The 23145-nt window shown below is 37.0% G+C and overlaps 1 protein-coding gene across 2 annotated transcripts; it reads right to left on the reverse strand.

The window, feature by feature from the left end:
* Window positions 1-7978: 7978 nt before the first annotated feature.
* On the reverse strand, window positions 7979-17335 carry efemp2b (EGF containing fibulin extracellular matrix protein 2b). Of its 2 annotated transcripts, XM_051678082.1 has the most exons (11): window positions 17033-17309; window positions 15084-15213; window positions 14775-14823; window positions 13534-13746; window positions 13258-13380; window positions 12961-13077; window positions 11494-11613; window positions 11088-11207; window positions 9554-9680; window positions 9111-9306; window positions 7979-8757 (listed from the first exon to the last, which is right to left on the reverse strand). In XM_051678082.1, exons 2-11 carry the CDS (start codon window positions 15171-15173, stop codon window positions 8596-8598), a joined length of 1317 nt encoding a protein of 438 aa, XP_051534042.1. In that variant the 5' UTR covers window positions 15174-15213; window positions 17033-17309; the 3' UTR covers window positions 7979-8595. The 2 variants fall into 2 exon arrangements, with proteins under 2 accessions (XP_051534042.1, XP_051534043.1); XM_051678083.1 differs by lacking the exons at window positions 11088-11207; window positions 11494-11613 and having other exon boundaries at window positions 17033-17335.
* Between the last annotated feature and the right edge of the window lie 5810 nt (window positions 17336-23145).

Consider the following 23145-nt stretch of genomic DNA (forward strand, 5'->3'; position numbering starts at 1 on the left):
ACATTACATCTACCCAGTCCACTTGCCAACCATGTAATAAAAATAGAATACAAACAATAACACGATTAAGAAAACAATTGTTTTAACCCACGGCTTCTCCCCACACGTACCAAGAGCATTCAAACTCATTAGCAAATCGCAGAAGATATGCGCCTTTGGTTACCACTAGCAGACCATTACAATTTGTTTACTGCATCAGTTTTACAGCAAACTAAAATTAAATGACGGATCACGATAATAATGAACTGTGTGTGATGGGCTAATGAATATAAGACATTATTTTATAAATAATAAGGCAATTGAATACATTTTAATAAAATGCATATTTATATGTATAAAATTGTCTTAAAATCTAAGTTAAAATAATGAACAAACACAATCTGTTTTAACTAATACACACAAATTATTGTATTGTTTTTGTATTGAATACATCATTCAAATATTCACAGTGTAGGTTGGAAAAAAGTATGTGACCACAAGGCTAATGACGTCAACAAAAGCTAATTAGAGTCAGATGTTGGCAAACCTGACATCCAATTAATGAAACGAGATTGGGTTAGAGCTACTTTAACTTATGAAAAGCACTTTAACATTTTGAGTTTGCTGTTCACCAGAAGCATCTGATGCCTCGCAAAAAAGAGATCTCAGAAGACCTACGATCAAAAATTGTTGCTTTGCATAAAGCTGGAAAGGGTTACAAAGTTATCTCGAAGAGCTTAGATGTTCATCTGTCCACTTAGACAAATTGTCTATAAATGGAGATGAATTAGAACTGTGGCTACTCTCCCTAGAATTGGCCATCCAGCCAAGATGACTCAAAGGGCACACCGCAGAATGCTCAGTGATGTAAAAAAAAATAACTCTTAAGTGATAGCTAAAGACTTGAAGGAATCATTGGAACTGGTTAACATCTCTTTTCATGAGTCTACTATACAGAAAACATTAAACAGGCATGGTGTCCAAGGCAGGACACCACGACGGAAGCCTCTCTAACAAAAACATTGCTGCGCACCTGAAGTTTGCCAAAGACCACCTTGACACTCCACAACGCTACTGGGAAAATGTTTTGTGAACTGATTAAACTATGGTTGAATTGTTTTGGAAGAACACACAACGTACGTATAGGGTAAAAAGGGCACCACATACCAACATGAAAACATCATTCTTGCTTTACTGTTTCGGGACCAATTGCCATCATTGAGGGAAACATGAATTCCCAAGTTTATCAAGATATCCTACAGGATTATGTCCACGGGGCTGTGCCCCAGCTGAAGCTCTGTTGAAGTTGGATGATGCAGCAGGACAATGACACTAAACATCAACATAAATCCACTACAGAATGGCTTCAAAAAAGGAAAATCCACATTTTTGTGTGTCCCAGTCAGAACCCAATAGATATGCTGTGGAATGACCTTGAGAGAGACATTCACAGCAGGCATCCTAAGAATATGGCTGAGCTGAAGCAGTTCTGTAAGGAAGAATGGTCCAAAATTCCTTCTGAACGTTGTGCAGGTCTAATCCGCAGCTGCCGGAAATGCTTGGTGGAGGTTATTGCTTCTAAAGGAGGATCGACAAATCCAAGGGTTCACGAAATTTTTTTCCACAGCACTGTGAATGTTTAATGGGATGTGTTCAATAAAGACATGAAATATTAAAATTGTTTGTGTGTTGTTAGCTTAAGCACATTGTTTTTGTCTATACCTGTGACTTTAATGAAGATGAGATCACATTTTATGACAAATTAAAACCAGCTAATTCCAAAGCGTTTACATATTTTTTCTTTCAAAAACATGGTCACTACAATATTACTATAGTAAAACTACCTTTGCATTCATTTTTATGTACTATTATAAGTATTATTAAAGAAAATTTTAAGAGAGGAGACCTTGGTGCAAATAGTCACTCTGTATATATTTATGAGATACATTTCAAGTGGAGTTCAAGTGGGGTTGATAGAAATTTTAAGAATTATATCATTTGGCATTTCCTCTGTTACTTTGGAGATCATCAGATTAATGTGAATGTCAGTCCAACTGAAATTCAGTCTTTTTCTTTTCTAGTACACGTTAGCCACAAAATAAAACAGAAAAGAGTTTTCTTATACATCGGTTTTGTGTATATGTGCAATGAGGATGAGAGAAAGGGAGAGGAGAATGATAGACCAGTGAGTGAACAGTTTGAAGGACACTAGTCTGGTTTTATAGTTTCCAGTTCTTTATATTCATGTTTATTTTAAGACCCAAAGAATCAAAGTCTTCACTCTTTTTCTTTAAAGAAAAATGATGATCTGTCGCTTGGCAACTCTCCTATTAAATACTCTAGCAGGACAAGGCTGAGCGTGATAATGGTCATCTGAAGTTCAAATCTCACATTCTTTAGTGTTGTGCAAACTTTACTAACTTTATATGTCTGAAGCCATAAGAAACTAAATTCAAGAGTTATGACTTATACCACTTGTAAAGGAGAATATACATTGTGCAATCAACACCTTATCTGCTGAGTTCTTTGTGGACTTGCCAAATTGCTCTCTCTATTTTTATACCTACAGTACAGTATGTGCTTAAACTGTCTGTTCAGCTGTGACATCATGACTTACTTCATAACCTTCTTACATGATAATACATATGCTGCCTTATGCAATTTGCTGTCGTAAGGCCTTATATTAATTGTTTACTTATGAGGGGTTCAAAGTTACATGGGAAAACAAAATAATGAGCTTATGCATGTGCTTTGTGTGTATAAAATTTTTTTAACATCAACCAGCGATTCTATGTGTGCTACATTCTCACTTATACATCTCCCTTCTCCCTCTTTCCTACTGTTGATGAAGCCTGTTCAAACTGCAACCTTGTAACTGTGCTTGATTTTTTCTTTTTCCTTGGTTGTTCATGCTATTTTTAACACCCGGCACAGTACTCATTTATTTCAGACTGCTTTTAGTTTTCTAAAACATTCTAAATATACTGTTCAAGGACGGATTGATTGATATGTGTTCGCTGGACTCCTATAACTTTGAAATAATTTTAATGAATGTTTTATTCTCATTAATTGAAAATGTTGTGATGCATCAGATGCATGCATGCATGTTTTTTTGTTTTTGATATCTGTTCCATCCATCACCTCTAGAGGTGATGTGTCAGGTTATTTGTCCTGGGGTTAAATAAGATGAGTCATTTCCTGTTTGTAGTATCTTACACCCTATGCAGTGTTGAGGCGCCATTATCTGCATCAATACTGTATTTTCCCCCAATTTTTCTGTACAGCCAGTGTGATTATGGCCATTACCTCTCAAATAACAGAATGTTTTACCCTTCAAACTCTAATGAATGTATAATAATTTTGAAAATGGGAGGCTTAATGAGAGGAACAAGGAAAAAGGAGGGGAGGAGAGAGACTTTTCATGTAGTGCATAGCTGTTTGTTGGATAGCCACAGTGTTTGACGTAGTTCAGAACATATGGTATCAATATTGATGAAAAGTTTTGGTGGAAGCTCTATGCACTTGGCCCTTGGGAGAGAGAACTCTGCAGAGCGGGAGCTGCCACCCTAACCTCCGAGCTCCCCCTAGACGTTTTTGTTTATTACGTGGGTGGCATGGCCATCTGCTGAAATCAGAATGATGGGGGATGGAACTCCTTGGAAAAATGTGTAATGTTCATATCTGTGCACAACTAAGAAAAGTCTGTCTAATATGACCTCTTGTAATTGACCTTTTCAAAGAATTGAAAGCAGCCACTGTTCATTTGGGTAGTAGAACATAACAGTTCTATGATTAATTGTTCTTTGCACTAAAGACAAAACACCAAAGAATTATGACTTTAACAGTTTAATTCAGAATTGGCAAAGAAATGCACAATATATTCACTTTCAACGTATCCCTGTCATGCTGTCATTTTCTACACATATTCTTGTTTTATTTGGGGGTGTATACATGAAGCCAATACATGACCATCTCTGTATCTCTGCACCCATGGCAACGGAGCTTCAGTATCTTAGTAACAAAATTTGTGCATTGCAAGAGATGCAAAATGATGCTTCTCAAACGCACCAATTTAAACCCACTGGAAAAAGTCATAATATTTAACCAGTCCCACTGAAGTAAAATTATAATTTTTGCAGTAAAATTAAATTAGAAACAGAGGCAGCCAAAATGTCATGTTGTTTTTCATTCAAGTTGAAACTCTTTTCATGCAGAACGGGTGATGCACCTTCTCCTTTTCAAAGTAAAACATTAGAACCTAAAGCAAAGTGAAATGGTCATTCTTTGGTCAAAAGTTACACTCTTTCAATGAACGTGTAGTCAGCTTCTCCATCCACTACCTTGTAAAACACTGGGCTTGGAAACTAACCTTGTCTCAGTTTGCATGCTTTAATTAAAACATTTGGCAGGTCAAGTTACCTGATCTATTTTAGTAGGAGGAAATGACCTTGTCATCTTCTCTTAGAAAATGGTAGAGCTGATTGCGTGAGGTAGAGAGGAGATCAAACGGAAAGGAAAATCTAAAGGAAATTATTGAGGAAAAGACAATATCTACTTAAAGGAATAGTTCACGCAAAAGTGAAAATTCTCTCATTTACTCATCCTCATGTGTATGACTTTCTTTCTTCAGCAGTACACAAACATTGTTAGAAGAACATTTCAGCTCTGTAGGTCCATACAATGCAAGTGAATAGTGACCAGAAATTTGAAGCTCCAAAAATCACATAAAGGAAACAAAAAAGTAATCCATATGACTTCAGTGGTTAAATCAGTGAGAAACAGAACAATATTTAAGTCCTTTTTTACTCTAAATCTCCACTTTTACTTTCACTTTCAGATGTAAAAGTGAAATTAAACAGGCCACATGTGACTTTCAGATGTAAAAGTGAAAGTGGAGTTTTATTAAAAAAGGACTTACATTTTGATCTGTTTCTCACCCACACCTATCATATCGCTTCTGAACACATATATTTAACCACTGGAATCTTATGGATTATTTCTATGTTTCCTTTATGTGATTTTTGAAGCTTGAAAGGTCTAGTCACTTGCATTGTATGGACCTACATAACTGAAATATTGTTCTAAAAACCTTCATTTGTGTTCTGCTGAAGAAAGAAAGTCATACACATGGGATGGCATGAGGGTGAGTAAATGATGAGAGAATATCCATTTTTGGGTTACTAGTCTTTTAAAATTTCAGAACTTTCACACAAAAAACATGTATTAAACATTTAGACACACTGTAACGCAGTCTCTAATTGACAATCACATCTCTAGAGAGAAGTGTACATCTATTGTTTCAGTCATTCATGGGTTTCAGAGATTCATATGTTGAAAATTTGTAATGGCCTGATTGTGACGTGTGTTTAGAGGGGGCGGACAGGAAAATGACTCTCCTTATGACCAAGTGTAACATTACCCCTCTAAGCTCACAAAAATAGCTCCAGAAAACCATTTACCTGTGAGCGTGTGGAAATAACAATTGAAAATGTATTTTTAGAGTCAAAATGTAGTTATTTATTGACAGATATATAAATATTTGCTTGTTTGTATAATTCTAATCACCGGCGGTAACATAACACACACTAATCCAATTTAATTGTTAAAAATGATCAAAGTTACAAAAATACAGATTACGGCACCAGATTCCGGTTAACAAGATTTCCAGAGTATCCTGCCATTTATGGATATCTAAAAGCTCGCAGAACCTTTAAATAGACAAATGTAATCAAAGACAATTAATTAAAGACTAGAGAAAATGTGAATCTTTACAGCACTCATTTCTACTATTATCTGATAACATTGTCAGTGTGCTTAAGCACTCCAGCTACTCCCTATCACACCTACATCCATCTGCTGTGCGACCCACAAGCCCTCTGTGCCAACACTGACCATCAATGAGCTCATCATTTTCCTGCTGTAGCTGCATTAGGTTGACTTCACACATATCATTTGACAATACACTACACACGTCCTTTCACACACATAGCAGTTACAAATCAGACTGTGACTCAAATAGAACTTCCTACTCTTTTTGTTCCAATACAAGTGTGAGATGACCAGTCCATTAATGAAATTATGTTAATGGACTGTGCTACAAATAACACAAACATTTCTGGTACTGACACTTTAATTAGCATTTAAAGATATGGATTATAATAGTCATCATCTTTGTAAACATATTTGCTTGTTCTGTCTTTCCTTGTGTGAGGCCATATACAATGCGTTTTCATTTAAGAATGTTTATTTTTTACAAAGTATTCTATAATGGAGAGCGTTTTTGAAAAAAGACGCATTAGTAAGGACGTGGCCTAAAGTACACTTTACTGGTTTAGAAAATACAGAAAACGTAGGAATTAAAACTGGTAAAACTGGTAACACTTTACAATCAGGTTCCATTTGTTAACATCAGATAACAACATTGTTTAACATTAACTAACAATGAACAAGACTTAAACAGCATTTACTAATCTTGGTTAATGTTAATTTCCTCATATACCAATACATTTTTTATTTTAAAATCAAAAGTTGTGTTTGTTAATATTAGTTAATGCACTATGAACTAACATGAATAACAATGAATTGTATTTTTATTAACTATCATTAACAAAGATGAATAAATGTTGTAAAAAATATACTGTTCATTGCTTGTTCATGATACATTACTAATGTTACACAACTAATGTTAACGAATGGAACCTTATTTTAAAGTGTTACCTAAAAATGTCATTTAAGAGTTAAAAATGCATTAAGTGGAGGTACAGTACACTGACGAAAATGTTAACCTAAACAATGTGCTTCATGTGTTAACATCTAAATTAACTGGTTTTATTCAAGTCAACAATATTATTTAACCTCACTGAATCAACCTGACCTAAATTAGGTTACAACAACAAAACTAATTTTAAGGGTTAGATCAGGAAGAAATAGCTCTAGAAGTTAGCCCTTTTTACAGAGTAGTTTCAAAGTACAGTTGTTCCAGTAATAACCTATAAACATGTAGTGCAGGTTTTTTTTTTGGTTACAAATTACACATTTGTATCTCTGAGAACTGTGCGCTGGGCCTCAAACGTGACTGCAGCGATGAGTCCTTGTTTAATTAAGGGAATATTCCATGTTAAGTTCAATCGACAGTATAATGTTGATTACAACAAAAAAAGTATTTTGACTCGTTCTTTACAAAAAGCAAAAATCGAGGTTAGAGTGGGACACACAATTTTTGGAGGGTTTAAAGGCAGAAATGTGAAGCTTGTAATTTTATAAAAGCACTTACTGTACACTAATTATTTTGTTAAAACTATTATTTTAGTTAAAACTCTATTATTTGAGCTTTAAAGTTGTTCAAATTGTTTTTACGGTCGTTTTAGGGTTTCAGGCATTATGTCGTCATGGCAAGGAAGTTGTGAAATTGGCTATAACTTTACACAGAAAAGGTTAGTAAGCGATTTTATCAAACTAAAATCATGTTAACACGTATAATGTTTACATCTTGTGGCTATACTTTTGAAACAGTATTTTAACGTTTACGGATTGGCCTCATTCACTTCTATTGTAAGTGCCTTTTTTTTAAGAAAAGGAGGGACAAGTCAAAAAGGATTTTTGTGGTAATCAACATTATGCCTCAAATGCTGTCAATCAAGCTTACCTTGTATTCCTTAACTATTCCTTTAAGCATTTAAAGTTGTCTCATTTCAAGGCACAAATGAAAATGTCACCATGTGTGCACCAGTGTTACACTGTCACCATGTGGAGACACTGGAGTAATACATTGTATTTACTTACCCTAAACATGCCTAAAATGACTAACATTCACAAACATCATGGGACATTTTAAATTGGTATTAAATCAATACTAAGAACAGAGAATGTCTTTGAAAGAAAAAAAAAAAACATGCCAGCGAAGAGTGTAAACAAAGAAACGAAGCAGGAAGTAGAGCAAGACGACTGGTAAAAAATCATACACAGATTAAGGTGCCCTATGAAAAAGATATGAGAAATGTTTGATCTTTAATTTATGTACTTTAATATGAACTTTTTTCACAATCTACTGTAGTTATTTATGCCAAAAATAAAAATAAAACAAAACTGTTCAGAACATTTTTGTGACATTTAGGATTCGTGGAGAGCTGGATTTGTAGTTATAAAAGTTCTTTGGATGCGTATGTTGAAAAATTGTATCATGTTTCTCCATGTAGGTTAGATAATCATAAATACACTTTAAACAATAAAACTGGTACTTCAAAAAAGAAATGATATCTTACATGTAATATCCTGATTTATCTTTCTGAACCTTAAATATTTGTAACATGTAGATTAATCTCACCGTGTGTGTGTGTGTGCTGCATGTACAGTATGTGTGAGAATAAGTCTGCAGTGACAAAGTGAGAGGAACGAGTGTTCAGATGCTATAGCACTTCCCAAAATAGGCCCACACTCACAGGCCAAAGTTAGCCACAAACAAAGAGATGATTTCACATCATTGGTTGGTAAATTCTGGAACTGTGTTGCCAATTTTCAATACATCAAAGCAGCCACAAAAGCAGAACTAGACTGAATAAAAAAATCTACTGTCATTCAGTGTTTACCCTACATTTATCTCTCGAAGTTTATCTCTCCTCAGAAAGCATAATGCCCAACATAAACGGTGAGACGCAGAACTGAGCTGGTCTGGTGGTTCATGAGAGGATTGACAGACACCATCTCCAGATCAAGGATGTACTCTTTGGGTCCAGTCACTGCTTGGGCCAGAACCAACATGGCACTGATGTTGTTGATTTGCTGGGAACAAGAGATTAATTGCATTTAGAACAAAATGAATCTTACACTCAAAGTCCTTTTACTGTAAACATATGGCTCACTCAAAAATGAAGATTCTGTTATTATTTACTCACCCTCATGTTGTTCCAGACCCTTTTGAATTTCTTTTTTACATACAATGAAAGTGAATGGTGACTGAAGCTAAAATTCTACCTTACATGAAAGAAACAGGTTTGGAACAACATGAGGATGAGTAAATGATGACAGAATTTTTCTTTGAAACTATCCCTTTAAGGCTAGTGATTTAAATCTCCGCCATTTCTGCAACGCTCCCAGGTAGATATTTACAGCTCCTAGCTTCTTGAATGACTAACCCGTATGTAGAATTCTCCATTGTCATCTCCGGAGCGAATGCGGAAGGTATTGTAGGATCCAGGGTAAACACTTGTGGCCTGGATCTGGAAGATGTCCGAGGGAACAGAACGTTCAGAGGTGATGCTCATGTATCGATGCACAATGGAGAAGGGCAGATCGCGACACTCTGGCTTCACCACAGGACATATACAGCGACTAGACAGAGAAAGAGGGAGTGAGGCAGGATAAAGAGGGGGGAAAATGTGTTAAATACTGCAAAGTGCCACAATAGGATTCTGATTGAATAATGAAGATAAAGTGATATATATTGCTGTGAGATTTTGTTTTGGGGCTTGATGTTGAATCAAGACAGAGAGTGTGTGTGTGTGTGTGTGTGTGTGTGTGTGTGTGTGTGTGTGTGTGTGTAGGTGGAGTTGCCTTAAAACAAATCAACATTGCTCACTTCTCTGAGACCTGCATGTAGGGGTCCTGGCAGCGGTTGGAGTCCACACACTGATGTCCCCCATGGATATTCACACAGACCTGTCCCTCTCCACACAGATGAGTGCCTGTCTCACACTCATTTACATCTACAAACAGTATTACAATGGAAATTTAGGAGAATGATTGTGTAAGAGGGATATTACTGCTATAAATGCACCGTTTTATTTATTTATTTATTTATTTATTTTTAAATAGATACATTCTATTTTTGATTAAATGAATAGTTCTATAAAAATGACAATTCTGTCATTATTTACTAAAATAGATTGTTGACTTAGATTTAAACTTAAATTTGGCCAGTTCATCACACAAAGTTTGGCATCTGAAGACTTGGAGTATACAAGTTGTACCGACTACTTTTATTGTGGTTTTATGGTGTTTTTTTTTTACTTTTATGAAGTCTGACAGCCCAGAGTCACTATGCTCTTGCATATATGCCAAAAAGCTTTAATTAAATAAACAGTCTGAATGCGCTGCTCTTTGCACACAGTGGTTTTGTCTTTCGTTTGTACTGCTTTCTTAAATACATGTAAACAGGGTCAGTGAATTACACATGTGTTTTCAGATCTGGTGCCCTGAGTGACAGATGTGCTCTGAGTTCGGTTTGGTGTGCTAACATGCACTGAGCGCATTATAACTATTCCAGATTTACTTTAATTGCACATTTGCATAATTACACATATGTTTGGTCACTACAATTCACTAAACAAATCTAAAATAACCCCATGACACTGGGTTTTGGTGGACAGAAAGAGAGATGAGAGCATTTCGCTGCATTAAAAGGCTGATGTCAACTCAACTACAAACAACAGAAACTTCAGTTCCTTCAGTTTTTTCCACCAAAATAAAAGTTTGAGGGTTTAACCGGACTTCATTGCAATGCCACGAGTAAGTTAAGAAATTATGAAAGAAATAAATTACTATTGAATAATAATAATACAAATAATAATTATTATTATTATGCATATTATACAATAATAATATACATCCATAATAATTTCTTAAATTAAAATTCTTCTTCATCTTCTTGTTATTAATATATTAACAAAATAAAATATTTAAGTTGACTGGGTTTCAAAAAATAATGATGAAAAGTGAACTGACCCGTTCACAAACTGAAAAAAAAAACAAATTGACACAGTGGACAGATGCAATGTCATTGTAATGTTTTTTATTTATTTAGGTTCTTTTTAAGAGGACTCAACTCAAGTGTGAATACCTTTTCTAGAACAGTGTTTCTGGTCAGCAGTAGAGCATGCAAAACATGGTTTAAATTTGGTTAAAAGGTATCAATTACACATTTTCTTTCCATGTTTATCATTTCACAGTTCAAATCGCAATCGCAATATTTTTCAAAATAATCGCAATTCGATTTTGTGTCCAAATCGTTCAGCCCTTACCAATCCAATTCAGAACAAAAGTGGTCTAGGAGGTTGTACAGATGACCATCGGTGTATATGATACAGATTATGTCCCAATATAGAGGGATTTACCTTGGCATTGCCGTGTTCCATGTAGCTCGTAGCCATCTGGACACACACAAGAGAATCCTCCAGGCGCGTTCACACACTGAAACTGGCAAAGGTAACTGGAAAAGATGCACTCATCAATCTCTGGGAGAAGAGAAAGAACATGTATCACACTTCGCACAATTGGAACATGTGTCATTCACAAAGTTCTACTGTACACATCCCCTGGCCCATGCTTGTTAGTTTATTAAATACTTTGTATAATTTGGTTATACTTTTAGCTCTGTTTAACACATTTGACATCAATTCCACAGATTTCCCCCAAAACTCAGCACAGAAAGCATGAAAACAGTCTGCAAATTCTGTCTGGACCTGACTATTACTCAAAAGCTATTAGGCCAAGGCCTCTTGCAATGCACTAAACACTTACCATTGCACGAGAAGCCATCAGGTCCCAGGTCATAGCCCTGATCACAACGACACAGGAATGAACCATAGGTGTTATAACACCTTTGCTGACAATGTGCTCCCATCTCACACTCATTTACATCTGAGGAGAAAAAAGTTAAAAGCCTAATTGCTTTAGAATATTTTATTTTTGTTTTTTTACTTTGCAAAAAACAGTGTAAAAAAGCATTCTGCTGATACAGTTAAACTAATAAGGTTAAAACCTCTTCAACTCTGGGACATTTTTGAGCTGGCGCCTGCAGTTTTTCACACTAAAATTTATAAGCTCACCCATTTACACATACTGTGGGTAATTGCCAAAAATGTATCACATTATTTCAGACACCCCCCCACCCCCAAATAAAAAAATACATAAATTATTCATAACATCAATTATTCATAAATAATATTGTATATGTTAACAATCTTATGATGAACAGAATTTATATAAAAAAACAAAAAAACAAAAAAAACAAAAAACATATGTTGTCCTAACTTTGTAAGCATGTAATTCTGGTTCTGTTCTCTCCATCTCCCTCCAAAATTATTTTATTCCGCTAGATAACAGCAAGTAGTAAAAACAATATTTTTTTCCTCTATCACCTTCCGTCACAAAATACCGATCTGAAATGTAGGTGGCGCTCTAACGCTTTTTAGCCCACACAGATGTGCTTGTCCATAGACATTCTGTCTAATTTTCAGTTCACACACCACCCCAACTATTTCATTAAATATCTCGGCCTCTGAGTGGACTAGAAGCTCAGTATAGGTGTCATTAGAGAGCTGAACTTTGCAATGATGTATAACATCATCAATAGTTGATAGCATATACTTCCAATGATTTGTTTAGCATGCCCTTCCTGCTGGACCGCATATTTTGTTCTGGACATCTAAGAAATAACATTGGATTATTCACACAAGCAAGCTCACAGACAAGTAAAAACTGGCTAATTTTTTAGACAACTGCCTAAGGTAAAATCAGATATAAAGTTTTTAGCTATTTGGGGCTTACAGCAGCAGTGATCGGCACATAAAATAGATGTTTGTATTTGATGTCTTACAGTGATAACTGTGGTATTAAGGCAACAAAATTAACTTTACAGTCGCTTTCCTGAGAATGAGAGCTTTCATTTGCTATATGAATTTTCTATTTACATGCTATTTGAAAGACTTTTATGTTCATATTAATATTTCAACCACATGACCTCTAGGTGGCGCTGATTTGTGATGTGAATGTTTTCAGGCCTCTCTATGAAAAGTTCAGATTCTAAGCTTTCAAATGATACCACATATGCCTGACTTATGTATTCGAAGACTTTAACATTTTAAGCGTAAACTTTTCTCACGATATAGCGGCCACTTTTGGACCCACTGGCGGGTCCTCAAAGTTGAAGAGGTTAATAAGCAGATGTTTTGGTTGTTGGAACATGTATCTGGTTTAAGGACTCACCAACACAGGATCGGTTGTTGCCCGCCAGCTGGAACCCAGGCTCACACTCACAAGAGAAAGATCCAGGCACATTCACACAGCGATGCTGACAGTACCTGTATCTGCACTCGTCAATATCTAAGAGATGAGAGCGGATAATTAGACACTACTAAAGGTTAAATTAAATCTGCTATGGTGAATTTCAATTGCAAATTTCCATTAGTCTAAGATTTTGTTTTGTCTCTATCAGCAAAACTGGTCATTAATGATACATCCAGGCTTTTAAGACAAATGTTAAGATATTTATTCTCTTCTCACCTACACACTCTATGCCAATCTTGCTGTAGCCGTCAGGGCATTGGCAGGTGTAAGTGCCCAATGTGTTCATGCACTGCTGGCTGGGCTGGCAGTCATGTTGATCCAATTTACACTCATCAATGTCTGACCAATATACACAGACACAAAATCCTTTCAGTGCAGAAGAGCTTCAAGACACATTTAAAATTATGCATATTTATACAATTAAAAAAACAATTTAAATAGTTTTTGTTTTTTTACTACATCTGCCTAGTGTCTAAGATCTAAATAACTTACCCACACAGCGATCTTCTTGGGCTCTGTAACCAACGGGGCAGGGGTTAAAAGCCTCATTAGTCTCCACAGGCAGAATGGGATCTGATTGGCTGGAGGGCTCAGGAGCGGTGATAACGGAGGCGGAGCGAGGAAGGCACAGGTAACCACCATAGTGGTTAAAGCATTTCATCTCTCCCTGACAAGCCCCCTGTATAGTCTCACACTCGTTTATGTCTGAACAGAGGGGAGATGAGAATTTACAATCTATTGATTGTGTCTTCAAGCATTCAGTTGATTGATAGGGAACACTTAGGTAACATTTTTGTAGGTATAAAAGTGTTTGTCTAAACCAGTAACCACTCAGCCAGGGGGCTGAGGCCCACTAGGGGGCCTCAGTAAACTTCCATGGGAGCTCCTTCAAATTATTTAAAGGGATAGGTCACCCGAAAATGAAAATTTCTGTCATAATTTATTCACCATCATGGTGTTCCAAACCTGTATGACTGTCTCTCCTCAGTGGAACACAAAAGGAGATTTTAGGGAGAATTTTAGTTTCAGTAACCATTCACTTTCATTGCATCTTTTTTCCATACAATGAAAGTGAATGGCGACTGAGGCTGTCATTTTGCCTAACATCTCCTTTTGTGTTTCATGGATAAAAGAATGTCATACAAGTTTAGAACAATATCCGGGTGTGTAGACGATGACAATTTTATTGAATTTGTATTTATGTTTTGCATGAACTGTCTCTTTTAAATAATAAAAATCAATCTCTAGTAAAAATCAATATTGATAGCCTACAACATGTACTGTAGTTTATCCGTACAACAAGTGTTGTTTTTCTACTGAAGTACAGAACCACCAGTCTAAACAACTATGGCAATATAACCCTAAATTCACATTTTAGATATGGTCAGTCCAATCGAGTCACACCTTCCACTGTTCATTTCAATTCAGTTGAATTCACTTTTTTTCTTTGGTCATGTCTTATCTCGCCAAGGGCACCAGTGAGCCAGGACTGTTAAAATTAAATTAAATTAAATTAATTAATGAATTAATTAATAATAATAATTAGGCATTAAATTGAGGCTTTGCATCAATAGTGTGTGAAGGTGTGAATTCCTTAGAAAGACAGATTTAGAATTAACACAAAGACAGCCATGCTAAATGTGACATTTCACAATCACAAGATAATTAGAAGACAAATGTATCATTTTCTCATCATCTCTCTCTCTTTCTCTGGCACATGACCTTCCACCCACCTCGACAGAGTTGAGTCTGTGCATCCCACTCATAGCCATCTGTACACTCCTGGCAGAGAAAACACAGTGTATATGTGAGTGTTAGCTTTAATCATTAGCAGTCACACTGAAACACTTTCAATGACAGGAATATGACTTTTAATGCCAAACCCATCTCTGAGAGCATACAGTACCACACAATGAATGATGTAGGAAGAGGAGAGAAGCAGGTAAACAGTGAATGTCATTTACATGTTCAAGTAGGAAAGAGGACAGAAGATTACAGGAAGAGAAAGAATAGTACATGGAGAAATTTGCACAGTTACTTACAGTGTAAGTGTCACGTTCAGCAGGGGACTGACAGATTGAAGCAGGAAGAAGGACCAGACCCACGCAAAGTAACACATATGTGGCTCTCATAGTTACAGGGTACAGGACACCCACACAAGCACACACACAGCTGAATGGATGAACAAATGTACAGATTTCGTTAAACAACACACTCTCAGGTCATTCAAAATGACACCCAATAAGAGTGGGAGCAGATGTGCAAGGAGGTCTATTTAGTTCCTGTTGTCTGCTCTGGGAATGCATATGGAAGGGCAGACAGACAAGTTGGGGTGAGGCCTTGTTAAAAAAAAAAAAAAAAAAAAAAAAAAAGAGCAACAAAAATTAATTATAAATAAGAGTGTTACTAGGAATGGTACACACACTGTGAACCGATGAATACTGCCCTGTTGAAAAGACCAGCATATTTTGTGTTTTGATAGTGATCCACACCAGGCTTCTTAAAGCAATGTTCCAGTTAAAATACACATATACACATAAGGAATAGTCACAAGATGTAATTATTATACATATTCATATGATTTTAGTGCAATAAAATAACTTACTAACATTATCAGGAAGTGGTGTAATTCTGAAAATTTACTTTGATAAACCAAAGGGTCTTTGGTATCATGAAAAAAATTAACAGAAAAAAAAACAAACAAACAAACAAACAAAAAAAAAACAGTTACCAGCATCTAAAAATAACGTTTTCACTCCAGAACAATTTAAAGGGACTTTGATCCCATTTTTGATTACGTTCTGCAAAAGATTTCTTTCGTTTTCAATCCTTGAACCGTTTTTAGTACCTGTTTTGAAATGATGTGTGATAGGCTGAACGTTAGAGTTGGCTGAATGATTGACAGCCTCAGTCACCATTCACTTTCATTTTGTCTTTTTTCCATACAATGAAAGTGAATGAGGCTGTCAGTCCCAAACATTCAGCCCAACATCTCCTTTCCGTGTTCCACAGAAGAAAAAAAGTCATAATGGTTTTTAACGATATGAGTGTCATTTTCATTCTGGGTGAACTATCCCTTTAACTAGATTCACCAGCAAGATGCTCTGCATTTTTGCAGGTGAATGGCTATCCTGGTCCACCAGGTCGATCAGCACTAAACCAACACTGAACCAGCATAGAAATGCATAATGCATACTCGTATAAACTGGTCTTTTCAGCTGGGTTAAAACACCAAGTTTATCTTAATATGGCTATAATTCTTCAACAAATGCTTTGCCATGGCATGTTAAGTGATAAAGTCAAATATAGTCTGAAATTGAGAGTGATATTGATCTTCTATGAAGGCAACAGGGTATTTCTTGGGCAATAGAACAAGTCTAGCAGCAATGGACAAAAACACGTTGGTCCATATAATCAGATATCGCATAAACTTTCCACTTATTTCGAATTGCTCAACTGTTTGTTCTGGAATGGGAGATTTGGCCTTTCCTACAGAGGCAGAATCATGCCCAGTGTATGAACTCTGCAGAATATGACAACATAGGCAATTCTATGCAATCCTTTCAAAAACACCACACCAAACTTGTCTGCAATCATTAACTATAACTGCTTTGGATTCAGACTAAAGGTTTCATCAAAGCAAGATTTTGTTTTGGCTAACAGAAATACTACTGTATTAGCATCGCCATTTGTTCTTCATTGAGACCTTACTCGTTTTGTTCTTGAGTATTTAATTGTAGTAGTTGAAAGGCAACAATGAGGTATAATAATGTCATGGAATGATAAATCTGATAAATCTCATTCATATATCATGCATGCCTCATCATGCTGGATACTGCACATCCATTCCTCAGTCCACGAATGCTCAAGTGATATAATCTGGATTACACAAAGGTTTTTAATCAAAGTTCCTTTAACTTGTGTGCTAAATTTTAAAGCAAATGCATTCGAGTCAAATATTCATAACAGAAGCATGCGGTTTAAAACTCACCTCACTTGAATCCACTTCCTGAAATCCAGTTGCAAGAGCAAATAAAAGTTGTTCTAAAAACTTTTCTTGCTTGCTGTTCTGTTTCTCTTGTGTCAGTGCCTATTGGTCTCTCTCTCCCAGCTATTTTTTTAGAGCTCTATAACTCATCCTACAACAGGCAGGGCTCAGGCAGTGATAGCAGTCTAGAAGTGTATTACAAATGTGAGGAAAGGTGCAACACTAGTGTGCATGCTACATGTACAGAAAGGTGCTTTAGACTGAGACGGCCCACTACTTCTCCTCCACCCACTCCTGTACAGCCCCCGCATCTCTGCCACCCTTCACCCTCCTTCTTCTTTGCCTTGTTTTTTCTCCAGCCCCCAAGGATTTGAATTCCTGGACTCCAGCCAAAATCCCAAATTTATGACTCAAGCAAAAAGAAACAAAAGCAGCATGAATAACCAGTACACTCTTCATACACCTGGATTTTATTAGCCAAATCCTGTCGCTTGCTTAGCTAAGTACTGTATATTCTCAGGCCTTGGGCATTCGCTGACACTTTTAGTATTTCTTACCTTAATTATGTCCCATTTGATCACACTTTGCTTTAGCTCTCAACCTGATCAAGCTCGCTTGTGTCAGACACTGCTGGATATTTACTGCCTGAAAAGGGGGATGCAGACAAGGAATGCAAGCACAAATGAATGGGGTCAAAAAGGAGGCAAAGCCTTCTGATTCTACTGTAACACACTGCCCGGTGCCATGAACGTCATACGTCTTCATTACACAAAGGTTTGAGTGCCATTAAGACAATGGCTTTGATGGAAAAAACAGAGGTAGCCTACTTTAAGAAACAGCAGGGGAGTGCTAGTGAAAGTTCCCATGAGGAGATTGCAGGACTTCTTTGCTGCAATTTAGGGAATTTTCCATGACCATTTGTAGGGGCTGTGGGGGTGACAGCTGTCACAGGTTTGTGCTTTTTTAAGGTAGTAAAAGTGTCTCCCCATCCATCCAACTCCAGAGATGACCAGCCAACTGTAGCCCCCTGCTGCTGACCCACCCCCATGGGCACACATTCACTCAGACTCACACAAATGCACACTTTGTGAAGGAATAATTACCCGATTAGTAAAAGACTATAACAATGAAACATGAAAAAAAAAAAAAAAAAAAGAGCAAATACGTTGTTTTTTTTTATTTATGTAAGTTGAATCACAATCCATTGTACAAGAATATCTTAATATAAAAAGACAGGGTAAAAAGAGAGTGGAGGAAAATGTAAGAAAAGAACTGAGGTTTTTTTCCCCTTTTCTCCCTAATTTTGGAATGCCCAATTTCCAATGTGCTTTTAAGTCCTCGTGGTCACGTAGTGATTCGCCTCAATCCGGGTGGCGGAGGACGAATCCCAGTTGCCTCCGCGTCTGAGACCACCAACCCGCGCATCTTATCACGTGGCTTGTTGAGTGCGTTGCCACGGAGACATAGCGCATGTGGAGGCTTCACACCATCCACCACGGCAACCACGCTCAACTCACCACGTGCCCCACCGAGAACGAACCACATTATAGCGACCACGAGGAGGTTACCCCATTTGACTCTACCCTCCCTAGCAACCGGGCCAATTTGGTTGCTTAGGAGACCTGGCTGGAGTAACTCAGCACGCCCTGGGATTCGAACTAGCGAACTCCAGGGGTGGTAGCCAGCATAAAAAGACTTTTTAATAATTAAAAGAGCTAAGATTGGTTCTGGAAACCAGTGCAGGAATAATTTTCTATTATGGTACATTTTCAGGTTGCAGCTTTTGATGACGCAAATGTATCTGTCGCATATCACTTTGGAGAAACAGACAAATATTTAAAGGTACTTTCTTTAAAGGGGTCATGTCATGCATTTTTTTTTCTTTACTTTGTAATTTTCCTTGAGCTTCACTTATAATGTTAGTAAAGGTTATGTATAAAAATAATACATAATACAGTATTATATTACCTTTTTCCACCCTGTCTCTGGCCCTCTGTCTGAAACACTCAGTTTTCTGTTCCCTTTAAGGCTACATCCACATTAATCCAGATACATTTGAATATGGTGTTTTAGTTTTCGAAAAGCTCTGTCCAAACTGCCGTTTTCAAGCGTTTTCCAAAAGTTGCTCATCCACACTGAAACCTATGAAAACTCTTAATTCCCCTTAGTGCGCATGCGAAAAATCCCCGTTCCATGTACGGTTTGAAATGCAACTGTCCTCGTGTTTCGCCACTGGACAGCAATTCTGAGTAAATTTCCTGTCACCTTTGAAGGAATACATTGTGAAGGTTGTATAAAGTAACATTTATCTTTAAAGAGCACCTATTATGGTTTTTCAAATATTACCTTTCATGCAGTGTGTTATATAGCTGTTTGTGAATGTAAAAAAGTCTGCAAAGTTTCAAAAATCAAAGTGCACGAAATATGGAGTTATTGATTCCCAAAAGAAAGAAACGACACCTGAAACGAGCTGTTAGTTATTCCAGACTTACTTCCTGTACTAACCTACGTAATTTGGTAACAAAAAACCCGCCTCTGGTCTGTTTACATGTACAGCCAGTGCAGGCTGTTAGCCTGTTAGCTGTTAGCTTCTGCTAACCGGCTAACTCACGTTATTGTCAAACCACATATAAACTTACCACTGAGAAATATCCTGTTCTCGTCGTGCTTGCGATGGTGGTTCGGGTTGATCTTCCGATGTATCGCTATCGGACTCGGGCTCAAATTGGTAAGTCTAGGCCATCATTAATAGTTATATGTCCCAACTTATGGGAAGCACGCAATCAAACTACTACAGTTGTTCCGACTGAAATAACAATTGAAAACGAAACAATGTCGGCATACTGTTGCTCCCGAATACTTATATTATTAGGCATACAAGATATGGTGATACAATAATGCTATATAAAGCAAAGAACAGTGAAAATAGTCCAGACTAACACAAGATGCGAATGTGAAGGGTTAATAAATCTGTATCCAGCTGTAATGGATGGTTGACCTGGGTGTTTGTCTTTGTAGTGTTGCTGCTTCAATGTGCATTTGGAAATTTAAAATACGGGATGTTCTACCAGGGGAGGGGATCACCCTCGACTGTTTTGCTGCTTAAAGGAATATTCTGGGTACAATACAAGTTAAGCTCAATCAAAAGCATTTGTGGCATAATATTGATAACCACAAAAAAATCGTTTTGCAAAATCTAATTTACAGTGAGGCACTTACAATAGAAGTGAATGGTGCCAATCCGTAACATTAAAATACTCACTGTTTCAAAAGTATAATCCACAAGACGAAAACAACTTGCAGGTTAACATGATTTTAGTGTGATAAAATCCCTTAAAAACCTTTTCTCTTTAAATTTATAACGAATTTTACAACTTTGTTGCCATGATGATGAAACACCTTAAAACGACAGACAAAACCATGATTTAAACAACTTTACAGCTCAAATAATAGACATGTTTTAACAGAAGAATTAATATAAGTGCTTTTATAAAATTATAAGCTTCACATTTCTGCTTTTAAACCCTTCATAAATTGGCTACCATTCACTTCCATTGTAAGTGCCTCACTGTAACCTCGATTTGTTTTTTTTGTTTTTTTTTAAAGAAATGAAGGGACGAGTCGAAATAATTTTTTTTGTGGTAATCAACATTATGCCACAAATGCTGTCGATTGAGCTTAACTTGTATTGAACCTGGAATATTTCTTTAAATACGGGATAATGGGCTTCCCAATGCGTTCATTCCGGCTAAATCAAGACAGATGAGACGGCAGCCACTAGCTTGTACGACACACTTGTCTTTCGTTTCACTGCATGCTTCGTGTTCTTTTTACATAATAAAATAATTTAATCTCACATCAATTTTGTGAGCAATTATGTATTTCTTTGGTACGTCACCGTGTAATAAGCACGATCGGCTCTGGATGCTGGAGTCCAGATCATGCTTTATTTTGCGATAAAAAAACAGCTGACTATATGACTTTCCCTCTTTTAATTAATTAATTAATTTATTTTTTGTCATTTTGGAGCTTGATAGTAAAAATTCTCATTCACTTTGATTGTATGGAATAGAGTTGAAAAGATATTCTTCAAAAATTCCCCTTTTGTATTCACTACTGAAAAAAAGTCAAGTAAATAATAGAATTTTCCTTCTTGGCCTAACTATTTCTTTAAACATAAAAAAGATCTTCAGAACTAAACACACATACAAAAAGTATACATACTAATCTGAAGGCCTTAAGTGTGTGTGCAGAGCTGCTGTAGTGAGAAGAGTCTGACGTCTTCAATTGTCCATTCATCTGACCGCACGCTTCAATAAACTGAGAGAAGAATAAACATCATTCTGTCACATTCAACCTGGGACAAATATAGGCAGAGAGTTTTATTTTATTTCACCTCATGATGTGCTTTCTATCTACAGCAACAGCTGATTACCTTTTCTACAAGGTAGATAAATAGATATCAGACATCTTTAGTGTGTGTGAGATTTGAGGCTATATTAACTAGAGCTATACTAGAACTAGAGACAAATTCTGAAGAAAATCATCCACAGTGGTAAGAATAGAGTGTTTAAGAATAAAGAGAAATAATATACTGCATTTTATAGATATGAAATGCTTGAACAAAGTCTTGAACAAAATTTTTAGTTTTTTTAAATATAAACGCAAAAAGTAATAAACATTTCTCACCTTAAAATTGGCCTCCATCTCACTAAACATCTTAAAGGTATAATTCATCCAAAAATGAAACTTATTTCATCATTTACTCACCCTCATGTCATCCCAGATGTGACTGACTTTCTTCTTCTGAAGAACACAAATGAAGATTTTTAGAGGAAATATCTCACCACTGTTAGTCCTTTCAATGCAAGTGAATGGTGGCCAGAAATATGAAGGTCCAAAAAGCAGCTAAAAGCAGCTTAAAAGAAATCCATATGATTCCAGCAGCATCTCATAAGGTAGGGGTTGTCAAACTGTGTTACAGGGATGCACAGGAGAACAAAATGGGGTGCTAGGGGTCCGTGGAAAATTTCAGAGAAACACTGGGTAAAAAATAAAACTTTTACCCAAATTTGACATTATTAAATGAAACTTTTTTACTATAAATCTCCACTTTCACTTTCAGATGTTAATTAGTCTTATGGATTACTTTTATGCTGCTCAAGATGGCGCCGAGTATGGCTGCTGCGTTGCGAGCTCCGACACAACTTAGCAATGGTTTGTTTGTTTTGTTTACAATTCTTATGTTTCTTGTCTTGGATGTTGCCTGCCTTATTGTCTACGACAGACAAACACTTTTGGACATTGGCTCAGCGATCTCACACCGTAAACCGGACTTCACATTCCTCAATGCCGACCCGCTGTTTACAAACACGCAAGCGGAGCCCTTTGTCTGGGCAGCACGGCCGCGGAAACGCAGGAGGAAAAGGGGAAACAGAGCCGGCGTTCTCATCAGAGTAAGACGCCGCGCAAATCGACCCCCGCTACCCACTATTCTACTGGCAAATGTTCAGTCTCTGGATAACAAGCTCTGCGAGCTGAAAGCGCGGATCTCTTTCCAACGAGAGACGAGGGACTGCTGCGTTATCTGCCTTACGGAAACTTGGATGTCTGCGGAGATTCCAGACTCAGCCATTGAACCCGCGGGGTTTTCCATGCTCCGAGCGGACAGAGCGAAAGACCTCTCAGGTAAAACTAGAGGAGGTGGTGTATGTTTTATGATCAACAAATCCTGGTGCGATCAGAGGAACATACATTCTATCAAGTCTTTCTGTTCTCCTGATCTGGAATTTCTTATGCTTCTGTGTCGACCATTCTGGCTACCGAGGGAATTCACAGCGGTCATTATCACTGCTGTGTACATCCCCCCACAAGCCGACACAGACCGGGCACTCAAGGAACTGTATGGGAGTATAAGTGAGCAGGAAACCGCGCACCCTGAGGCCGCGTTCATTGTGACCGGGGACTTTAATAAAGCCAGTTTAAAATCAGTCGCACCAAAATATCACCAGCACATTAGTTTCAACACACGAGGGGACCGGGTTTTGGACCATTGCTACTCTCCGTTCCGGGATGGCTACAAATCCCTCCCCCGCCCACCATTTGGAAAATCGGAC

Source organism: Myxocyprinus asiaticus, chromosome 38 (genome assembly GCF_019703515.2).
Source record: "Myxocyprinus asiaticus isolate MX2 ecotype Aquarium Trade chromosome 38, UBuf_Myxa_2, whole genome shotgun sequence".
Classification (NCBI taxonomy): Eukaryota; Metazoa; Chordata; class Actinopteri; order Cypriniformes; family Catostomidae; genus Myxocyprinus; species Myxocyprinus asiaticus.